Source organism: Hemibagrus wyckioides, linkage group LG03 (genome assembly GCF_019097595.1).
Source record: "Hemibagrus wyckioides isolate EC202008001 linkage group LG03, SWU_Hwy_1.0, whole genome shotgun sequence".
Lineage (NCBI taxonomy): Eukaryota > Metazoa > Chordata > Actinopteri > Siluriformes > Bagridae > Hemibagrus > Hemibagrus wyckioides.
Window position 1 is genome coordinate 12811614 of NC_080712.1, and position 23787 is coordinate 12835400.

The following is a 23787-nucleotide window of genomic DNA, read 5'->3' on the forward strand; positions in this document are numbered from 1 at the left end:
TCTATTGATCTTTTCTATCCGCTTGTCTTTGTTTCTGTATTGGTCAGAGACTCAAGTTGGCACACTAAAACTCCCTGGTCTCGCTTTCTCCATCTATTTTACATGGACACTCATCCTCGCTCTCACAACACTTATATTACAGCTTCGTTATTGTGTGGCCAGAATAATTTTATAAACCAGCCTCCTGACTAGATATAAATATTCATACAATTATTGATTTTGCAATTGCAATTTATTTCAGAGCTTTTTCATTTTGAAGCCTAAGAATTGCAAAGAAAGGTAATTAATTCTCTGTGCACGGAATAAAACATGACAGGGCATGCAGTTATGGAAAGATAATCAGTGGCAGGGTGGTGTGATACAGCCTGACATGAAGCACAGCGGCTGTTACTCCCAGAAGATTGTTTAACTTATTACTGAATGACAGTAACTTTTTTAAATTATTGTTTAATATAGCATCTATCAGTTGCATTATAGCATCTCTATGCAGTCTTTCCCATACCCCATTTTTCTTTCTCTTAAAGGGCACAGAGAGAATAAAATAAACAAATACAGCTTGCCATTATATCGAGAGAAAAAAGGGGGAATTGCACAGACTTTTCCATGGTAGAAAACTTATTGACTGTTACAAATAACTGACACTGCAGACTCCTTACTTAAATCTCACAGAAAACTTCAGTATATAAGTGATGACAAGTTTTTTTTGTCTTTCAATTGTGTACAATGTTTCTATCAAAAAATATAATACTACTGCATAATACAAAAATAATGCAAAGTAGTGCATTAATGTGTTGCTGCAGTTTAGTTAAACCTCCAAGAATCAGATTTGTTCGCTTTTAGACATGTAGGTCATACGTCTTAACATAGACCAAATTGCGTGTCTTCCAAAACCACAACAATGTGTGACTTTCAAAACCCACAATCTGACTGAACCCTGGTAACTAAAGCACATCATAATCTCTCGGTCCCATGCAACCTGAGGTCATGGCAAAAAAAACTTAGAACATGAGAAGAGTTTTCGGTCTCATTATAGACATATACAGTTATTTTCCACATTGTCCTCCTGTTTTTGTCCCTTTGGCGGATGACTAGCTCTGAAGTAATAGCATGACATGTTGAACTGATGTCATTATGAAGCCCAAAAATCCTTACCATCTGAGCATGTGTTGAAATGACGTAAAAATCTGTAAAGATGATGCTCTGTTATTTCCTGCAATGTCATTCTGTGGAATCTGAACACAGTAATATAGTAGTAAGTGTGAAATTAGTTAATCTGGTTCTGACTCATGATGATAACAAAAGCATTACATCATCACTGCCAGTATTCAACCAGATAGATAAACACTCATTGGTTTCCTTTGAAAATCATTGTGGCCAAGGCTTTATTTGTTTGTGTGAATCTATTTATAGCTATTCATGCTAACACTGATTTCCATATGAACTTCATTCAGGTTATTAATGTATGCATGCATTTAAATGGACACTCCCAAAAAGAGGAAACAAAGTTAAGGAAAAGGATATATGGTATATTTATCCTATTTAAATATATTTCTGCAGCGTCATAACCATGAGTTGTTTGGGAGACACTAAAATATATCGTAATGTGAACATAAAAACTTCATCCAAAAATGTCTGTAGATGCAATCATGAATGTTTTCACCACAGCATTTTTTTTTTTGCTAATAGTACAGATATATATCAAACTATATACTTAATTAAATAAAGGTTTATGGAAATTAAGAACAAACCACTCCTGCTATTTATCACTATTGTGGTTTTTCACTGAATGGTCATGAGTTGAATGGTAATGCTTATGAGCTCAGTGACCATAAATCCTCTTTCACCACAGCCCTGTTATGATTTTCCTTTAAGCCATCTGATGACATATTTGTTAATGTCTTTATTTGTAGGGCTCTTGAGAACAGTCTCTACATACCTAACTAGAATGTTATTGCCAGAAATCTTTTATAGTCTCCCAGATGCATTGTGAGTGTTTAGTGTCATTAACAGCTGCTTGGCTCATGCATACAACTGCCAGGGTCTATTTCGTGACTATTGACATGACAGAAACAAACAGGGTTCACTAATAGGAAGTGGGCATTTGTGATGTAAATGATTACTTATAATTACTTATTTTTCACTGCAGTGCATTACGGCAATAATATACTAACACAGAGAAGAGAATTGCTCTTTCTGGCGTCTTTAAAATGAATGTGTAGCATGTTATTTAAAGTATTTTGACCTTGGGCATGAAGACATCTGTTTCCTTGTCCTGGGTTTATTCACTTTAAAACTGCTTTTACACACAGTTGTAAGTTGATTTAGTTGGTGATGTATCTGTACTTGCATGTTCCTAATGATCGCGCCAGTCCTAAATGCTAAACCTTGTTTTCCAGGTGGGGTTGGTGTGTACCGCAAACGAAATCTCCAGATAATCTCGGCTAATCAACCACCTAGTGCCAGCAATACAAATTCTACACCCAGTTAGTCATTAAACACACTCTTACTGTACCAGTACTCATTTATTCTCAGTTACTAACATCAAGATGCTACTAGGAACTGATTATTTATATGAAAACCCCAATTATGAAGAAATTGTAACTCCTGATGCCACATTTTTTCATTTAATTGTCATGTACCGCTTATCCGATCTATCCTCGGGTCACGGGGAGCCTGAGCCTATCTCAGGCATCATCGGGCATCAAGGCAGGATACACCCTGGACGGAGTGCCAACCCATCGCAGGGCACACACACATACACTCATTCACTCACGCAATCACACACTATGGGCAATTTAGAGACTCCAATCAGCTTAGAAGCATGTCTTTGGACTGTGGGAAGAAACCGGAGCACCCACATGCTGAAACCAAAAAACAATTTTTCATGCTATCATTTACATTTTCTTTTTTGCTTTATGTCTGTCTGCTCTCTAAAGGAACTCTTCAGTTTTTTCTCTGTTCACAAAATACCTGATCTAAACCATAATTGTGAATTATTCCATAACTCATTAACAATGTGTTGTCAAGTTTTAAGAGAAGATAACGTTTACGAAGGTGCGCTAGTTCTGAGAAGTCACTTACTGAAAGTTAGTTTTCTTGAAAAACCCCATTATATGAAAATAGAATAATTATAATGTTAGTAACCTCATGCATTGTTTTTTTAAACAGTATATAAAATTTTATAGAATAATTTGAGCATTAATTAATTATTAATATTTAATCAAGTTATATTATGTTACAATGAAATGTGTATTTTAAGGGAGTAATAACTCTGTGAATAAGGTGTTAGGCAACTGTTTACAAGATCAGTGTCAGTTGCTTTTTTATACAATTCAGGTTTGGTTGCATGACCATGCATGAATGAATGTGTTAGGAGGCCTGGCTTTAAAGAGATCTCTAAGGAATTAGACTACTTTTGTTAGAAATTTTAGGTTTAGTTTCAGCAACCAAAATCATTGACTATGCCTGCAAGAAGAAGTTAAGTATTAAGACAGCTTAATGGTCATTGATTTATTTACCTGATATTCTAAATTCTTTTGATACACACCAAAAAAATCTACTCACACACTCTGTATGTGTTCAGAAATGTGTTTGGAATTTCTCAGATAGAACAGATGCTGGAGGCAGTGGGTGCAGGACTAATGAACAAGACGGCCTCGCTGACCATCTCTCAGCAATTCATCCAATCATCAAAAACTTTTACTGTTCCCAGTAGTTATGACCACAAGATCAATTCACTCTCCATCCTTTTTTAGAACACTTTTTCATTGCCTAAAGCATCAGACAAACAAGTGACTGAGTGACTAACAATAAAACCAAACAACATGACAACATATCATTCCATTCTCCACCTCAAATGCCCAAAAAAAAAGCCTCTTATTGACACCCTTATTGAAAACCATCTCTTATCACTCATGCTCAAGTTAAGCAATGTATCACACACAGGTCTCAACATGCATACAGCAACAAATCAGACTCAGTAGCCAGCTGTAAAGGAAACAAAAAAGGAGCAGTAAGCTCACTGCATGCTTCCATATAGGCTGATTTCTCTATTAGAGGAAATCTTTTTCAAAAGTTTAAGTTCTGCTATGTTTAAAAATTATAGGTGCCATCATTAAATCTTATAAGTATAATAAGTGGTGTAGACTGATATAAGGTGCGTGTTTGTGTATTCACAGAACCAACGCAACCAACTAACTCTCAGTACAGGTTCCAAGATTGGATGAATGGTCCTTCAGGATGGGAATCCGTCATGAAACCTGTGCCAAAATCAAATATGTGGATCAGATGGGCGATCCCAAAGAGGGAGCAGCCAAAGGACAACAACTTCAACATTAGTATATATTAGTGACCAGTAAGCCTGTGTGAGACTCAAGTATCAATCATTTACTGCATACCTTTTTCCTATTTATGTTTTATTTATTGCAACTGATCTTGCTAAACTGTTGAAGTCGCAGAATTCCAAGATTTGATATCTGGTCATGTTATTTGAGTTTCTTCATATGTTTAGGGTTTGTTTTTTTTTATGTATCTGAGGCATCTGAACATCATGTGACAGTTGTTGGTTGTGATAGCTGTGAGAAGCATTGCCAGATAGCGTACGTGCAGCTCCGGCCACCCACCAAGATGAAAAGGAAAATAAAGTAGCGTCTGCCTGCAGAGCATGCAGAAAAATATCAAAAGTTTTCCCCCACTGAGTTCAGTCGATGCCCCACACTGAAGATGGCATAGGTGTCAAAGAAAAGTATATGAATTCTAAACACATCCATTAAAGATCAGGGCAGAGTGAAAAGTAGAGCTGTTTGCATTCATCTGCAGGATCCAGTACCTCAGGCAGCGGGTTGTTATTTTTTTTTTTTTATTTAGTAGGTTAACCAGCTCTCACACACTCCTTGTTTCCTGAAACCAAGGTTTACACAACATTTCTAAAATTGACTGGCATTAATAGAACAGCTTTCACAGGGCTTGGCATCTGGGCTATGAGCAGTATCCTTGTGCGTGAGAAATGACCTGAGTTGTCATTCTGAGTGCAGTATGTACTGACACATTTTTGCGTGTGAACCTTTGGCACCTGGCCAGGTGTGTGAGCACGCTAGTGGGTGAGGCTCAGCTTACATAAAGTACATGAGCTCTCAAGGAGGGAATCAGAGACTTGCAGTGGCCTAATTTCCTATCATCTTTCACTGATATAGGATACAATTTTGTATGTAGGTTTATGAAGTAGTCAACATGTGAAATTCACCGTGTTAGTTTATGATGAAGGGCTAAAGAGATATAAAAAATTTTATAGCTAAAAGTTTATGGACAACTGAGACCTTTCATTATTATCTTTCTATCATCTTTTTATTATTATTTCTTCTTTGTTTTCTTCTTCTTCTCCTTTTTCTTCTTCTTCTTCTTCTTCTTCTTCTTCTAATTATTATTATTATTATTATTATTATTATTATTATTATTATTATTATTATTATTATTATTATTATTCATTGTTCTTGATTTTTTTCATACATTATATGAGATGCTTTCAAAGCTTTTTGTGTTTAACAATCTCTTACATGGCAGATTTTGGTTCTTTGAAGCATTCATTTATTTACAGTTATTACATATTAGATGTATGCCTGCAAGAGAGATGTGGACTACAATCACGCTCAGCATTACAGTATAAAAGAAAGAAAAACCTTGGTTCAGGAAAATTTATCCAATCCTGATGATTACTTACTACTTCCATTTAAACTCTTCCTAAAAATGCCTAGGTAGTAAAAGTAGAATCCTCTAACATGTTTCTCCTCTGTGTAACACCACACACTAGACTTAAATTGCATTTATTCTGCAGATGGCAACCAAATACTGCTAAATCTCCTATAGAGATCAAAAGCAAGCTGTGTATCTTTTAACAGGACATAAGTGGTGGTAATGTGTTTCAGTACTAAAGATGTTTAGTATGCCGTTTATGCTTTCCAGCTCTAAATTGTATGACTTGACACCCTTTAGTGGTCAGAAACATGTAATGCAACTCTATAGGCACTATATTTCTAGGCTATGTGAAGGGTAAAAAAATAACCAATAAAAAAAGAAGAAGAAAAAAAGAGAGAGAAAATCTAGAAAGAAGAATAGACACAAATGGTTCATCATGCAGCAGATGGCCAAAAGTATGTTAATGCCTGACCATGACCCCAAATTTGGGTTTTTCACAAACTCTTGCTATGAAGTTTAAGGCATGTGATTACCTAGAATGCCTTTTTATGCTTTCTAATTATTTATCATTATGATTTCCCTTCACTGGAACTAATTTGATTAGTCCAAACATGCTCTAGCATGGCAATGCCCCTGAGCACAGAATGAGGTCCAAAAAGGACATGATTTAACAAAGTTGGTTTAGAAGCAATTCTGTGGCCTGCATGGAGTCATGACTGCAACCCCACTGGGTTAAATTGGAGCACTGACTGCACCCAGTCATCTTCACCTGATCTTACTAATGATCCCCATAACCAACTCTATATTAATCCCATTCCTTTAAAATAGGATGTTCAACAAGCAGATATGTGTATAATGGTCAGGTGTCTACATACTTCACTAGGGATTATTTTGCTTAACATCTAGGACTTTTTTCACTATGTTTTTTGTTTCTTATGTTCTGTAAAGCTGCTTTGAGACAATGTTCACTGTTATAAGCGCTATACAAATAAAATTGAATTGAATTGAATACTTCTCACCATATCATGTATTCAAATCCAAATAAAAATTTTATTTGTCACGTACACAATCATACACTGCGATATGTAGTGAAATGCTTTGATATGAAAATTGAGTCAGAAATATAAAAACATTCTAAAATGGAATTAATACTAAGGTAAACAATAAAAAAGATACAAGTAAGATAAAATAAATAAATAGATAAAATTATAGAAACGTAGTATCTGAGTCCAGTGATTAGATCTGTTTACAGTACAGTGATGTGGTGTGACTGGAATGAAAATGAATATAGGCTGTAATATATTGTTAAAGTGCAAAAAATTTGCATGTGTTAGAATTGTCCTCTTGGGTAAGGGTTAGTCTAATGTCTGTTGAAAACTGAGAGGATAAATGGAACTGAGACTACAAGGGGAAAAAAGGAAAGAGACTGCACTAAAAGATTTGCATTTTTCAGAAGATAGCAAAAAAACAGTCTTGGGTAGAAATTGATGGAAATTTTTGTATCTGAGATCTTTCAAATCAGTTTACCTCAGTACCCCTCAGAATGGCATAAAAATGCTAACTGCTCACAGGAATTATGAAAATACTGCACCACCCAACATTTTAGAACCAGAATTACTTAACACCTATAACATATTCCACTATAAACATACACTATATTGCCAAAAGTATTCGCTCACCCATCCAAATATCAGAATCAGGTGTTCCAATCACTTCCATGGCCACAGGTGTATAAAATCAAGCACCTAGGCATGCAGACTATTTTTACAACCATTTGTGAAAGAATGGGTCGCTCTCAGGAGCTCAGTGAATTCCAGCGTGGAACTGTGATAGGATGCCACCTGTGCAACAAATCCAGTCGTGAAATTTCCTCACTCCTAAATATTCCATGGTCAACTGTCAGCTGTATTATAAGAACGTGGAAGTGTTTGGGAACGACAGCAACTCAGCCACGAAGTGGTAGGCCACGTAAACTGACGGAGCGGGGTCAGCGGATGCTGAGGTGCATAGTGCGAAGAGGTCGCCAACTTTCTGCAGAGTCAATCGCTACAGACCTCCAAACTTCATGTGGCCTTCAGATTAGCTCAAGAACAGTGCGCAGAGAGCTTCATGGAATGGGTTTCCATGGCCGAGCAGCTGCACCCAAGCCATACATCACCAAGTGCAATGCAAAGCGTCGGATGCAGTGGTGTAAAGCACGCCGCCACTGGACTCTAGAGCAGTGGAGACACGTTCTCTGGAGTGACGAATCGCGCTTCTCCATCTGGCAATCTGATGGATGAGTCTGGGTTTGGCGGTTGCCAGGAGAACGGTACTTGTCTGACTGCATTGTGCCAAGTGTAAAGTTTGGTGGAGGGGGATTATGGTGTGGGGTTGTTTTTCAGGAGCTGGGCTTGGCCCCTTAGTTCCAGTGAAAGGAACTCTGAATGCTTCAGCATACCAAGACATTTTGGACAATTCCATGCTCCCAACTTTGTGGGAACAGTTTGGAGCCGGCCCCTTCCTCTTCCAACATGACTGTGCACCAGTGCACAAAGCAAGGTCCATAAAGACATGGATGACAGAGTCTGGTGTGGATGAACTTGACTGGCCTGCACAGAGTCCTGACCTCAACCCGATAGAACACCTTTGGGATGAATTAGAGTGGAGACTGAGAGCCAGGCCTTCTCGTCCACCATCAGTGTGTGACCTCACAAATGCGCTTCTGGAAGAATGGTCAAAAATTCCCATAAACACACTCCTAAACTTTGTGGACAGCCTTCCCAGAAGAGTTGAAGCTGTTATAGCTGCAAAGGGTGGACCAATGTCATATTGAACCCTATGGATTAGGAATGGGATGTCACTTAAGTTCATATGTGAGTCAAGGCAGGTGAGCGAATACTTTTGGCAATATAGTGTATATAACTCAATTCAATTCAACTTTTAAGGTCATCACACATATATGCATATACACCGATCAGCCGTAGCATTATGACCTCCTGCTTCCACCTGCTTGCCTTCTTCTCATAGTGTATCCTGGTTCCATGTGTTCCCCAGGTAAGTGATGCACACGCACCTGGCTATCCACGTGATGTAAAATAAAATGTGATTCATCAGATCAGGCCACCATTCTTCCATTGCTCCATGGTCCAGTTCTGATGCCCCCATGAGCATTGTTGCTGCTTTCGGTGGTGCTGGTCTGCGGCTATGAAGCCCCGTACGCAACAAACTGTCATGCACTGTGTATTCTGACACCTTTCTATCAGAACCAGCATTAACTTTTTAGCAATTTGAGCAAAAGTAGCTCGTCTGTTGGATCGGATCACACGGGCCAGCCTTCTCTCCCCACATGCATCAATGAGCCTTGACCGCCCATGACCCTGTCACTGGGTTCACCACTGTTCCTTCCTTGGACCACTTTTGATAGATACTGAACATTGCAGACCAGGAACACCCCACAAGAGCTGCAGTTTTGATCCAGTGGTCTAACCATCACAATTTGGTCTTTCGTCAAACTCGTTTAAATCCTTATGCTTGCCCACTTGCTGCCTAATATATCCCGCCCACTAACAGTTGCCATGATGAGGAGATAATCAGTGTTATTCACATCACCTCTCAGTGCTTATAATATTATGCCTGATCGGTGTATATGAGTGTACAGTATGTAGTACAAAATGTAGCCTACTAGCCCCAGGTGTTAATGTTAGTCCAAATGATAGACATTTGATGAGTAGACATTTTAGGGTAGTGTAAAGGTCTCATATTTTTTTTTCTTTAAAAGATAAAGCTGGTGTCACGGTGGCTTAGTGGTTAGCACTTTGGTCTCACACCTCCAGCGTCCTGGGTTTGAGTTTGCATGTTCTCCTTGTGCTTGGTGGGTTTCCTCCAGGTGCTCCGGTTTCCTCCCACAGTCCAAAGACATGCTTCTAGGCTGATTGGAGTCTCTAAATTGCCTGTAATGAGTGTGTGTGTGTCCTGCAATGGGTTGGCGCCTGAGCTAGGCACAGGCTCCCCATGACCCGAGGATAGATTGGATAAGTGGTACAGATAATGAAATGAAAAATGAAATGAAAGATAAAGCTGGTAGTTTGTAAGCTGTAAAAAAAAAAAAAAATACAACTCCCATGATGCTTAGCTAAATTCACTTCCTGTACTCTCAAGCTCACTCAAACACACGTGGTATGTCCTGCTGACGTTGTCTCCGTAGTTCCGCTTCCTGAATGTCTTGAGCCGCATTATTATTTTTTATTAGTAATAATACCGGCTCTGAAGATTCTCTACTCGACATGGAGAAAGGCGGAATATCAGCGATTCTGTTTGACCTGGACAACACTCTAGTGGACACAGCAGGGGCCGGACAGCTGGCCTTGAATAAGGTGGGACTTAGTGAATGAAAGCAGTCACTGAGAGAAGAGTATTAGACACTTAATTACACAAGATCAAATAATAACAATTAAATAGCTGTATTACATAGTGCACTTTCACCCACAGTTAAATTAAAGCTATTAAAATAAAATAACAGCAATGCAAATGTGTTTTAGAATAGAGCTGTAATTGTGGTGAAACGGAAGGGATGATGGAAGTTGTAGTTTAATGCCATTAAGCTCCATCACCTCTGCCATAAGAACCACATTTTAATAATCATTATTTAGAATTTACTCTTTATTATCTTTATTTTTTTGTTCTATGTATTTTATTTTGTGCTTTTTGCTCTGATTTTATAGTGTATAAAATAGGCATTTATTATAAAATATAAATAGCTGTACTGTAGAGGGTTTTTTTAAAATAAAATATACAGCTATATTATTTGCGTAAAAGATGTTATTTGTTTTAATACACATTATTATTATTATTATTATACAGTACAGTACAAACTTTCGGAAGCACGTTTATATTGTCCTTGTGATTGTTTATTATTTTATTGTTGTTTATTATTTCTGTTTTAATGTTGCCTGGAAAGCACATTTAAAACAACTGTTGACCAAAGTGCTTTCCAGGCAACATTAAAACAGAAAGAATAAACAACAATAAAATAATAAACAATCACAAGGACAATATAAACCTAAACACTCTAGCCAGTATTAAAAGCCACACTAAAAAGATAAGACCTACAGAAGGAGAAGATTTAATGTGCATAGGAAGTTTATTATTATTATTACATGCTGATGCGATTACACTCTTGAGCTTTATTTGCATGATTTTCTGCATTGCCTTCCTGCCAGATGATTTGGCTGATTAGATATCTGCACTAATCTACACGTGTTCCTAATAAAGTGGATGGGGAGTGTCTGAGAAGTACAAAATTTTATAAAAGCAGGTGTTTGACAGTGATTTCTGATTACTGTGCTATCCTGCTTAATATTGACAATAAATTTCAGCTGAAGACAATATGGGATGTGGTTCCTGCCAGCAAAACACTAATTTATTATTTCTGGTGGCATTTCAGTGCTTTAGCAGTCTGCTTTTCATTAGATTTGCAGTAGAAACCTCAGACGTCTTGGTATTGATTTTTCTAGGTCTATTAGATACTGCATGGAGAAAGTTGTTATGGACAAAATACACTGTATTGCCAAAAGCTTTGGGATACCCCTCAAAATCATTGAATTCAGGTGTTGTTTTTCAGGGGTTTCAGTGAAAGGAACTCTTAATGCTTCAGAATACCAAGACATTTTGGACAATTTCATGCTCCCAACATTGTGGGAACAGTTTGGGGATGACCCCTTCCTGTTTCAACATGACTACACACCAGTGCACAAAGCAAGGTCCATAAAGACATGGATGATGAGTTTGGTGTGGAGGAAATTCACAGAGTCACTAACCTCAACCCAATGGAACAACTTTGGGATGAATTAGAGCGGCGACTGCGAGCCAGGCCTTCTTGTCTAACATCAGTGCCAGACCTCACAAACACACTTGTAGAGGAATGGTTAAAAATTCCCCATAAACACACTCCTAAACCTTGTGGAATAGCTGCAAAGGACGGGCATATTAAATTAATATTAAATATTAAATTCATGTGCATGTAAAGCCAGATGTCCCAGTTTTGGATTGGCCCACAGTCTCCGCTCTAATTCCTCCCAAAGGTGTTCTATCAGGTTGAGGTCAGGTGAAGTTCCTCCACACCAAACTCTCTCATCCATGTCTTTATAGACCTTGCTTTGTGCACTGGTGTGCAGTCATGTTGGAACAGGAAGGGGTCATCCCCAAACTGTTCCCACAAAGTTGGGAGCATGAAATTGTCCAAAATGTCTTGGTATGCTGAAGCGTTAAGATTTCATTTCACTGGAACTAAGGGGTCAAGCCCAACCCCTGAATTCAGTTATTTGGAGGGATGTCCCAAGACTTTTGGCAATATAGTGTAGCATTGTGGTTTTCACTCCATACAAAACAACTTGATGAAACCTTTTTCTCTAAAGACTGTTCTACATTTCCCCCAACAGCATTAATACAAAAGGCTAATTTTGCGATATTTTACAATCCTAATAGTCTTATCTTCATCCAAAAGTTTTAATTGACTAAATATTACCTATATCACTTACTAAAACTTATATCATAACTCTGACAGGTATGTGAGCTGTTGAGAAGCAAACTGAAGGACGCAAACACCAGTGATATTTGTAAGCGGTTTGGCCATAAACTTTGTGAGGAACAGTTTGACCCAGCTGCAGGCAAAACCATTGATGACGTTCGGATAAATCACTGGCATGAGGCCCTGCAGGAAGCGCAAAGTGTGGATCCCGGCCATGCTCTGGCCTCAGACTGCTACTACACTTGGAAAAACACTCGTCTCCAGGCTCTAGCATTATCTCCTGACGTTTTGGCCTTGCTGCAAGAGCTGAAGCGCTCATGCAAACTGCTGCTGCTGACCAACGGTGATGCGCAGACACAGAGGGAGAAGCTAGAGGCAGTGAGATGTGAGGAACTCTTCAGTGCTGTGGTGGTAGGAGGAGAACATGCTGAGCAGAAACCTGCAGTCTCTATTTTCACACACTGCTTCGAGCTGCTGGGAGTGAAGCCATACGACTGCATCATGGTGGGAGATTCACTGGACACAGATATCCAGGGTGGATACGATGCAGGGGTCCGAGCTACAGTGTGGATTAATAAGAGCAGAGACGGTCTTCCAGAAAACAGTGTGACTCCTGATTACACCATTCCCTCTGTGCAAGACTTGCCTCAGGTTTTAGCTAAGCTGAAATAATATTTTTTTAAGCAGTCAATATCCATATTTTATTTAGAATTATCATGAGAATTTTATAAATGATACTGAAAAAATAAACACTATTCTGATATTAAGGAGTTGCATTAAATTTCATCGTTTCACATGTTTTTTAAATAATAATTTTATCATAATAATCACACAGCTTTGGGGGAGATATGATACCATCATACTGATATTGTGTCTCAAGCCGCAATACAATTTTTTTTCCTTCTTTGACATTACAAAAATACCAATGGCATTTTACTCCCAGTAATGGATTAGCAGGTTGATTAGATACTAATATTTCTGTCCTTCTTAACAACTCTTCCACTAGTTCAGGTCATTTTTGAATAAAGAAATATCAGATATCAATTTAAAGTTTTATTTTACTTTTTCCTCAGGTGAATATACTGTGTTGTATATTGTATAGTGAATGTTTAAGTATCACAAAGTGATATATTTGCCATATTATCCACCTGCAATCCCATGTTTCCTAGCATCCAGCAGTATACAGTATTGTTCAGATAACACTGTCCACTTCACTCTGTGGCCACTGATTTTACAAAAAAAGAAACAAACCCTCTTAGAGGCACTTTTCTGTGTTCCAGTTCTGAATGTGTTTAAACAAGTCATGAAAAACATCTCTATGAAAGTGTCTCAATATAAAAATAGCATTATATCAGCCAAAATTCACAAGTATATTGTCTTCACATGAACAGTGTGACAAGCAATAATCTGAAATTATGATCCTTGAGAATAATAATAATTGATGCTGCATGTTTAAATACCGACCGTAAATCTACTTCACATCTAGTTTAATTTTAATGTTCATTGCCGCCAGTTCAGCCACGAAGTAGCGGAACACATAGGGGACAGCCACTGTGTCAATGGCGTCGCTCTTCTTGCACAGTGAGCAGATAGTGTTCCGATGCCGTGTGGCTGACCAGTGTGGAGGTGGCTTCTCCAGCAGTGGAGACAGCAAACTGCCACAGCGCACACACACCTGAGCTATAGATCGGTCCGAGCAGTTAAACAGGCGATCGTGCAGCAAGAAGGACGAGCCATGAGCCAGCAGGGCATCCCGCTCCATCTCTCCGAAGCGGATGCCACCTTGCACGTTCCTTCCTCCAAGCGGCTGATTGGTCACTTTGTCCCTCGCTCCCGTCGTCCTCACCTGGAACTTGTCTGAGACCATGTGACGCAGGCGCTGGTAGTAAACCACACCTACAAATATGTCAGCCTCCAGCTCCTGTCCGCTCAGTCCTGAGTAAAGGCGCTCGGTGCCGTAATAATTATAACCCGCCGCCTTCAGCATGGTACCGAAATGTTCAAGGGCCGAGTTCTGCTCGGAGAAGGTGAACGGCGTGGCGTCATGGCACAAGCCGTGCAGTGCTGCAGATTTGCCTGCCATGCTCTCGATCAGCATACCGATGGTCATGCGTGATGGGAAGCCATGTGGGTTGAACAGGATATCAGGGGTCATGCCACTCTCACTGAAAGGCATGTCTTCAGCTGGCCACAGGCGACTCAGGATACCTTTCTGACCATGCCTGCTGGCAAACTTGTCTCCGATGGTGGGGTTTCGTGGTACTCGCATAGTAATGCACACACGCTTGAAGCGACCTGTTCCTGCATCATTGCTGCACACCTTGATGTTGTCCACTACACAACTCTCCTGACTCCTGAAAGAAACATGAATAAGGGGATTAGATCTTTTTTTATTGAATATTTTAATTGTATTGTACTGAAAAAGTTTTGTATTTAATTTTCAGTGAGGCAGAAATAATTGGCTGATAACTGATTTATTTCACAGTAAATGATACGGATAACGTACTTGTAGAAGAAAACATGGCTCTGGCCTGTGTTGAGATTGATGTAGCTGTAAAAAGGGTCTCCAAAATTCAGCTTGGTTCCTATAGGCGGCAATCCATCTACATCCAACTTGTCCGACACTTTCGGGTCACCCGGTTTAATCCCAAACACCACGCCGTCCTCACCTTTGACCTTCTCCGATAGGTCCACTATCTCAGTCTTATAGACAGAGCCATGGGCAAAACCACGCTCCCATGAGGACTTGTTCACAATCTGGACAAGAAATAAATAAGTAATTAAGGATGTGGTACACTGATGACAAGTCATAGATAAACATAAAAAACGTAATCTTCCAGAAAATGACCAGTCTTATTACAATGAAAGACAATCAGTGCTGACCATTGCATCTTCCATGTCGTAGCCAGTATAAGAGATCACAGCCACTATAGCGTTCGTGCCAATAGGGTAGTTGTCGATGTTGTAGTGGTCGTACATGAGAGGACGGACTAGAGGACTCTGGGGGGTCTGTAAGCGGTAAAGCTTATTATCTGAGCGATCCTGATAAGAGTGGAGAGGGAAACCCATAGTTTGTTTACCTGTACACAGAAACATGAGAGAAAAAAGTGGGACATATTTTTACACATCAATCAATAAACATGTTTTAAATTTGGTTGGAACACTACAGCATAAACACTGTTCTTTTCATCTCTGGAAGCTGAAGCTAGCAGATGGTAGAGCGACCTTACCCATCTGGCACTGGTACATGTTCCTAGGACTCTGATTATGGTCTGAGAAGGGGATGAAGCTGGCCACCACACTGAGCATGCTGTGAGGGAAGAGCTCCTGATGGGTGGTGACAACATGCTCTACCTCATCCTCAAATATCCCCACGTTCAGGTAAATCTGAAACAAAACATAAAATGTTCAATACCTCCGTTGTACACTTTATATTAGTTATACATGCACAGCACTCGATTCTGATTGGTCAGAAGTTATTGATTAATTTTTTCTAACAAAAGCTCTGACGAGATAGTTGCAATTCAACACACTGGTTTATATTCATGTGCTCTTTCTAATATGTTACCATTTCTATAGTAACAGGCTAACCCTAAGGCAAATGCTTCACATAATGTAAGGCTAATAATAAACATTCTAAAATGAGGTATTTAAGGTCTAGGTCTAAACACTAACAGAGTGAAGAGTTCTTTGGCAGAGTCTTCAGGACAAAGAGCTTTCACATTCCAGAGTAACAGGACAAGCTGTATTTTTACTAGAAAAAGGAGGTGTTAAACAAACAACTGTTTATTGTTGCTATAACTTGTCCTGTGGATGTTCAACATTAAATGCAACTATAAATTGATAAAAATGATCAAACTGTAACCTTTGGCAAACTGCTGTGGTATAACAAGATTAAAACAATTTATCGGAATAAATGATAAATAATAAGCCATGTGAGGCTGACTTAATGTCGACAGACCTGTTCGAAGGTGCCAATGAGCTCCTCTTTGCCCAGAGCGAGGTTACGGACTGGTCGTACCATGCGGCACGGTGTGGTGAACACATACAGGCTTGGGTACAAGCTTGCTTTACCCGTTTGAGGAACTAGCACAATTTCAGTCCATGGAGGAATCTTTTTCTCCTTCAGTACCTGTAAGAAGAGATTGGAAACAATGTGATTGACCACAAAAATTTTAAGATTTTAGAAGAATTAGATTTATCGCAACATTTCATTCATCACCATAAAAGACAAATCAAGCTGAATTTTTCACAGGTGTAATTCTACTCAAAATAAGTGCATTATTAAAGTTAGCTAAATTTCTTGAGGTGCCAGCACAAAAAAAACCCATAAATAATGCGTTCAAACTCAAAAATGGATTAATAATAATAATAATAATAATAATGTTTCAGTTATGGTGACTGTCTGATGGTACGTATTGAAAAGAAACTGGTTGCAAGTGTTACTAACCTTGAACCTGCGGAGAGATTCAACGAGCGAGGGGGCGAGATCTTTCTCAACCCAGCCGATCATGGTGCCATCCAGTATGACGGGATAGCAGCAGGAGTATGGCTGACCAGGAGTTCCGTCCACTGGAGTAACACCTGACCGAGAGAAAAGTGAATCAGAAGTAAATGAAGTTTGAAAGAAAAGTCCCATATTTTAAAGTCACAAAGCAAATCATAACTTCTAGAGTGTACATGATGGGATATTGTTTTACTGAAAATGTCCAATTGTATCAAATATATAAATTAATTAAATAAAGGAAACAAATTACACATCAGTATTATGTATTGCTTCAATTTGATAATATATAATGAATTGAAATTGCTTTTATTCTGTTATAAAGTCAATTAATTTCCCCCCATTATGAGTCAACAGCAGGGAGCAGAAGTTGCGTAAGATTCCAGCAGTATACCTTAAACCCCCCAAAAGAGTGTTAGTGCTCATCTCTTGACTCTCCCTCTAGACAATACTACTACTCTATTCTTGAAAATCTCTGTCTTTACGTGTAAATCTCAGACTGTGGTCCACATGCATTTCAATTCTGATAGTGCAGCCCTTTTTAAAATAAGAAAAAAAAAAAGACATTGGAGAAAATATGGCACACTTGTTTACCTAGTGTGCAGAGTAGGGCAGGGATTGTAGTAGTGGGGTGAACAGGAGCCACAATTTCACAGTGGGCAGTGAGGTGGTTCATCAGACCGCATGGTGCTCCGTCAGGTGTGTGCACAGGACACAGGAAGCCCCAGGACTCAGGTAACAGCTTTCTCACTGCCGTGGTCCTCATCCTGGCGAAGGCTGCTCCTCTGTGTACACACCGGAAGTGAGACAAATAGCGAATGAAGTTAAGCTTGTCAGCCACCACGCAAAGACCACTGGCCTGCAGCATACCCAGACCTGAGAGACAGAAAGATGTGTAAATCAGCATGTTAAACAAACAAGGAGTAGTTCAACAATTCCAAGCTTTCACTTTTAATTATTACATAATAATACCTGTCTTGGAGACAAGGTTTCCTGTAGCCAGCAGGTACTCAAAGGCTTTGGTGAGGTCAGTGCCCATGTTGAAGATTTTCGCCAGGTTATCTGAGGTCAATCCCGCGAATCTCTGGGCTCTTTTATCCATAGCCAGTTTCACAGAAACTAGCCAGCCTGTCATTTTCTCCTGAAAAGTAAAAATAATTATACATTATAAGAGGGGTATAATAGAAAGCTACAGTGCACATTAATAACTAGCTGCCAGAAATTTTAGGATAAAACATTAGCAGGCACTATATCCACTTACTCTGTACTAATTTCACATGATAAAAGTAGTACAATAGGAATCACACCATAATATCTGCTGAACACCTCTGCTGGGTTTCAAGTCTATAAGCCAAGAGCAGAAAGCTGAGGCTACAGTGGGCACAGGTTCGTCAAAAATACACCCCAACCTGACTGCTGTTTTGGGGTTTTCCTTCACAACTCTTACAATGTTTTTGGCATCCACTGAGATATGGGATAGGATTTAATTTTGTATAATTCTCCACTTTATAAAATGTTATTTTATGTTTCCTCACACATCAATAACTGTTTCTGTTAGAAAGGATCTGCAAATAAATCTGAAGATGATTTTTATTTTTAGAAATACTAATTATAGTCTACTTAGTTCTAACTCTGTTTGTCTCCTTATTAAAAAATGTTTGCTAGATTTTTGAGGGTAACCGTGTACAGATTTTCCATGATACAATAAGAATAGAAGAAGCCATACATAGATTACAGCACTGTGGAATTCTTCTGTTCGCATACACCGATCAGGCATAACATTATGACTAGTGACAGGAATAACACTGATAACACAAGATAACATCTCATCATGGCACCTGTTAGTGGGTGGGATATATTAGGCAGCAAGTGAACATTTTGTCCTCAAAGTTGATGTGTTAGAAGCAGGAAAAATGGGTAAGTGTAAGGTTGTAAGGTAATCAAGATTGATAAGGGCCAAATTGTGATGGCTAGACGACTGGATCAGAGCATCTCCAAAACGGCAGCTCTTGTGGGGCGTTTCCGGTCCGCAGTGGTCAGTATCTATCAAAAGTATCCTTTAAGTCCTGTAACTTGCAAGGTGGGGCATCCATGGTATATCAAGATCCGCTGCTAACATCTTGGTGCTAGATACCACAGTACATCTTCAGGGATCTAGTGGAGTCCATGCCTCCACGGGTCAGGGCTGTTTTGGCAGCAAAAGGGGGACTAACAATATTAGGCGGGTGGTCATAATGTTATGTATTATCAGTGTACATAGGAACATAGGAAGTTGGGGTCAGAGCACAGGTGATCCAGCACCCCTGGCGCAGACAGGGTTCAAATTTTTGCCCAAGGGCCCCACAGTGGCAGCTTGGTGGTGCTGAAGCTTGAACCCCAACCTTCCAATCAGCAACCAAGAGCCTTAACTATAATCACATAATAACATCTGCTGAACATCACTGTTGTCGTCAGAGTTAGCTCACCTTCAGGAACATGAGAAAAAGCTCCCCAGGTGTGAGGACCTCCTGACACATCAGACTGTCTGGATTCTCCTCCATACACTCCTGTTTGGCAAAAGCAAACAACTTTCGTGTCATCAGACACAGCATGTAGAACTTCTCGGTGTCTGACTTCAGGTGAATGCACAGACACTCGCTGTAGACAAATGGAAAAAAAAATTGCTTCAGACATTACAGGGAGCAGAAAACATATATACGTCATTAATTCTCCTAACGGAAGAGCAAAACATTATCTGTTGTCATGACTAATATTTTACATTTAAATGTTTATATTTTATAATTGTTTAGGACCAATTACAAAAAGGACTTACTCCAGAAGAAATTTAGCACACTGTTCATGTGTGTACCACTCTGGCAAGTTCAGTTTGACCCGAAAGCGTTCTCCCAGATAGTCAAGCACCTTCCCTCTGGTAGTGCAGCCTTCTTCCATAACCAAGCGCAGCATCTCTGACACACAGCTCTTAAAGAAGGAGTTCTCCTCTCTGCCCTTTATCAGCTCCTGGTAGATCTGGTAGTCTGAGAAGTCCACTAGGGCCTGCGAGCCATAGACAGTATATATTACATAATATACTATTGCTTCATACAAAGATATACAGAGGAATCTAACTGGACACTTTAAATCACTCTCATAACAGAAAATATGACCTAGGTCTAAGGAAAAAATAACTACATTTACATTATATGCTTCTTTGTACATATTCATTTCTGAATCTTAATGGCTCACATTCATAAATACAAATGACCCAAAATCAGATCTATGTCACTTCAACCTGTTAATGTGAGCATAGCCCATGTTTATAAGCAGTGCATCTATCAGAATTACCTTAAGAGCAAAGCCCAGAGGAAGGAAAAACAGCTCTTTCTGATAAATGAAGTTCAGCATGACCGTTCCATTATCCAGGTAGTGAAGGTTCATGTTAATGGAGGTATGTTCTTCTCTCACACAATGCATTGAAATTGCTGAAAAACACAGAACTCATTATTTTAAGTCTCTGTGGAATATCTGTACACCTGCACCTATTCCATACAGCCAAGATTGGCTGGTTTGAGTTTTTCAAAAACTGTTGAACTGGGAATTTCACACACACAACAATCATTAATATTTACTCAGAAACACAGAATATATCATGTTCTGAGGGTCATCAGGCTGAAACACCTTGTTGATGAGAGATGTCGAGGAGCTCTTTTACCAACATGGTGCTTCCACCCACAGACCATAGAGCTCACAATGTTTTTTTTTTCCCCCACACCATTTTATTTAAACTCTAAAGACTGTTGTGTGTGAAAATCCCAGGAGATCATCAGTTTCTGAAATACTCAAACCTACTCAAATCTGGTGCCATCAACTATGCTGTGATCAAAGTCACGGAGATCACACTTTTTCTTCTTTCTGTTGATTGATGTAAACATTATCTACATGATTTCTTTGCATTACACTGCTGCTACATGATTAGAAAAACTGCAAAAAATATATAGGTGCTCCTAATAAAATCACCCATTTTATTAGGAACACCTATAAGTGGGGAAAACACTTTTACGAATTATGGCATTATCACTAATGAAATAAATACAGTTGCCTGCAAAGTCTCCATCACCTGTGTAAAAATTTACAATTTATTTAAACATCAAATAAGAGAAAAATGTCAACGTATCCAACATCAAGATAACAATCCAGAAAAATAGTTGGCGGGAAAAAAGTGCCACCTGACAGAAAAGTCAGAGAGAATGGAAAATACTTAGAGGCTCAGAGGACATGAAAGAGGTCTGAGGGAGTTATATGTAATGGCAAAGAATCAATTATTAAAGAAAATATGACATTCAGAAAGACAGAACTAAGACTCTTTTACCTACTATGAGTATCTTAACAACTTCTATATGAAAATACTTGTTACTTTGGAACATCTGTGAAATCCTGCCTAATGTTTTGTTAGTATATATGATGTGAAGGTCATATTCAATTATTGTAAACGTTTGTATTCAGATCTATGGTAGCACAACATTAAAACTTACCATACTGAGTGTAGCCTTGACCTCTACTTTTAAACTTTGGTCTTGACAAGGCGATGGGATAGTTCCTCCTTGGCATGATAAGCATGCGGATCACCTTCTCGATTCCGTTTACAATGAAGTAGCCTCCCATTTCCTACAGGACAGACGTGGAGAAAGATGAAGCAAGCATCATGCATACACAGGATAAATGTACTTTTCTTCAGGAATTACATAACTGCCCTTTGCACGATTTAAAAAGCGGATGAAAAATCTCAATTTTTACCTCTGCTTCTTCATGATGCTCTATTAGCTCTTTAGGTGAGAGTCCATGGAGATTACACAGTTTGGACTTCACCATGATAGGCACCTGTCCTAACGACTGCTTAATAATTCCTTTAGGGACCCCATTGACTGACCAACTGACATCTGCCTGTAGGCATAAACACAGGTAACATAAAGAGGAGCTCATGTCAGAAACTTAACCATACTGAGATATTGTGGGTTTATTGAGCAAAATGTCCTACCACTAGCTTTCCTCTGTATGTGCACCTCCTTCCTCTACACTCAGCAGGATACACATGGAGATCCTTGCAGATCCCACCTTTGGCCACAGCGGGGTTGTGGATAGCAGCTTCCACAAATGATAGAGCGATTCTGTCCCCCTTGTACAGGAACTCCAGAGGAGGAATGGCCTAAAGAGAGACAAGGTGAAACTGAGGAGGTCAATTTTTAGAAAGATCATGCCAGGCCTAGAAGACAATGGGGAATGCTGCTAAAGGAAAATAATCAGTGGTGTGTTGCCATTAACAATGTTTAGGTAGCTATTATGTATATACACCCCCCCCCCATTTCACTCTAAGTTAATAAGACAAACATAAAGGCAGCTCGTAATGTTACAGAGGCCAAGAAAAAAAGTTTCTAAAGTTCTAGCTACATAACGTGTCATTGCCTTGTAGCTGGAACTTTAGAAACTTTTTCTTTGTCCTTTTTCTGTACCATGACAAGCTGCCTTTAACTCTAAGCATCACCATAACAAATACACATATTTTTAATAGCTGTTTATTATGGAGCTTCAGCTATAACCCGTGTAAGCTGTTACTGCAGAAATAACAACGTATTAAAACCAGCGCATTAATATAAACCAACATTGCCAGAGGTGATGTTATGGAAAATTATTCAACACCTTTCTGACCAATCAGAGTCCAGAATCCAACAGGACTGTAGTATGATTGCTATCTGATCAACTAAACTGTGGTTAAACAGTGAAGATATCATTTATATCCTGTTAGCACCAAACTTGCATAACTTAAGGGAATACACATATTATCCCCTTTTATATTTATTGAATTATTTGCATTATTTAATGCAAATATGGGAAACACCCACAGGACATGTAGATTATATACCAATACAGGATTATAAATAAAACCTGTTCCTGAAGTATCACTGACTTTTTCCCTGCTTTAAAACCCCCATATCTGTTCTAGACTATGAGTTAGATCAGTGTGTTACAGCAAAGTAATGTAAAACCCAAGGCAGGGTTCAGAATTAGTGAGCTGCAGTAAGACTGCACATGCAGTTCATTGGCCTTTAAGGATAATATAATATCAATACCGTATTGTACATCTAAGAGAGCCAGTGTATGATGATGCTAGTAGAGATAAAGATGATAAATATGACAGTATTGCTTGATGGCCCTGCTCCACGTGAGCCCCAGGCGCAGCGCACTGACCTGAACCACTCGGCACAGTCCATCAGTAACCGCTTCATCAAACGACTCGATGTGAGCTTTCACCAGATCCTGCACAGCTTCGTGCTGTTTCTCTTTAGGAATCCCAAATCCTGCTTCTGTGAGGTGTTTTAAGCTCGGGGCAGTGGGTAAAGCACTCCACTTCCAAGCGTAATCCATATTCGCATGCTCTCCTCACATGTATTAGTGAACGCAATGGAGAAACTTGCCCCAGCAACGCAACTTCCGCTCGCGCGCTGCCATGTATTTCAAAATAAAAGTTCGAACCTACACATTTTTTTTTGCGTTTGTTTTCCTTTAACATATTTTGTCGAAGTGACATAATAAAACCATCACGACAAAAAAAAAAAAGAATGAAAAATTATACATACACATTCTCCCTCTGTCCTCACATGGGTTTCCTCCCAGCTTCCATAAACATGCTGCTTGTATAGAATTTATTACAACAAAATTGCCCCTAGGTGTGAATGGGTGTGGGTGTAGCTGTTTTCCTCCGAAACAACAGTTAATGATTACAGGACAAAATTTAATTAAGAAATTTATGTACATCTACATCTACACTGGGCACCAGGATCAATCCTGATTTCAGGTTACTGTCTGTGTGGCATTTTAGTTAGTCCAGAATGCAGCCGCCAGAGCTCAAGGTCTGTTAAGTTTAGAATTGATTACAAACTATCATTACTTACGTACAAGGCTTTAAATGGTTTAGCTCCTACGTATCTAACCAGTCTTCTAACACACTACAATCCATCACACTTATTAAGATCACAAAACTCTGGACTTCTGGTAGTTCCCAGAATATCAAAGTCTACAAAAGGGGGTGTTTTCGTATTAGCCCCTAAAC

General features: G+C 39.1%; 2 protein-coding genes across 2 annotated transcripts; one reads left to right on the forward strand and one right to left on the reverse strand.

Moving 5' to 3' along the window:
* The first annotated feature begins 9830 nt into the window (after positions 1-9830).
* On the forward strand, positions 9831-12966 carry nanp (N-acetylneuraminic acid phosphatase). The gene is made up of 2 exons (XM_058386314.1): positions 9831-10046; positions 12236-12966. Exons 1-2 carry the CDS (start codon positions 9957-9959, stop codon positions 12869-12871), a joined length of 726 nt encoding a protein of 241 aa, XP_058242297.1. The 5' UTR covers positions 9831-9956; the 3' UTR covers positions 12872-12966.
* Positions 12967-13041: 75 nt separating this feature from the next.
* polr1b (RNA polymerase I subunit B) lies at positions 13042-23158 on the reverse strand. Its single transcript, XM_058386313.1, has 15 exons — positions 22926-23158; positions 21718-21885; positions 21477-21623; positions 21215-21347; positions 20028-20164; positions 19516-19739; positions 19169-19340; positions 17676-17844; positions 17298-17579; positions 16650-16783; positions 16161-16331; positions 15430-15586; positions 15083-15279; positions 14706-14956; positions 13042-14553 (listed from the first exon to the last, which is right to left on the reverse strand). Exons 1-15 carry the CDS (start codon positions 23100-23102, stop codon positions 13671-13673), a joined length of 3402 nt encoding a protein of 1133 aa, XP_058242296.1. The 5' UTR covers positions 23103-23158; the 3' UTR covers positions 13042-13670.
* Positions 23159-23787: the final 629 nt, after the last annotated feature.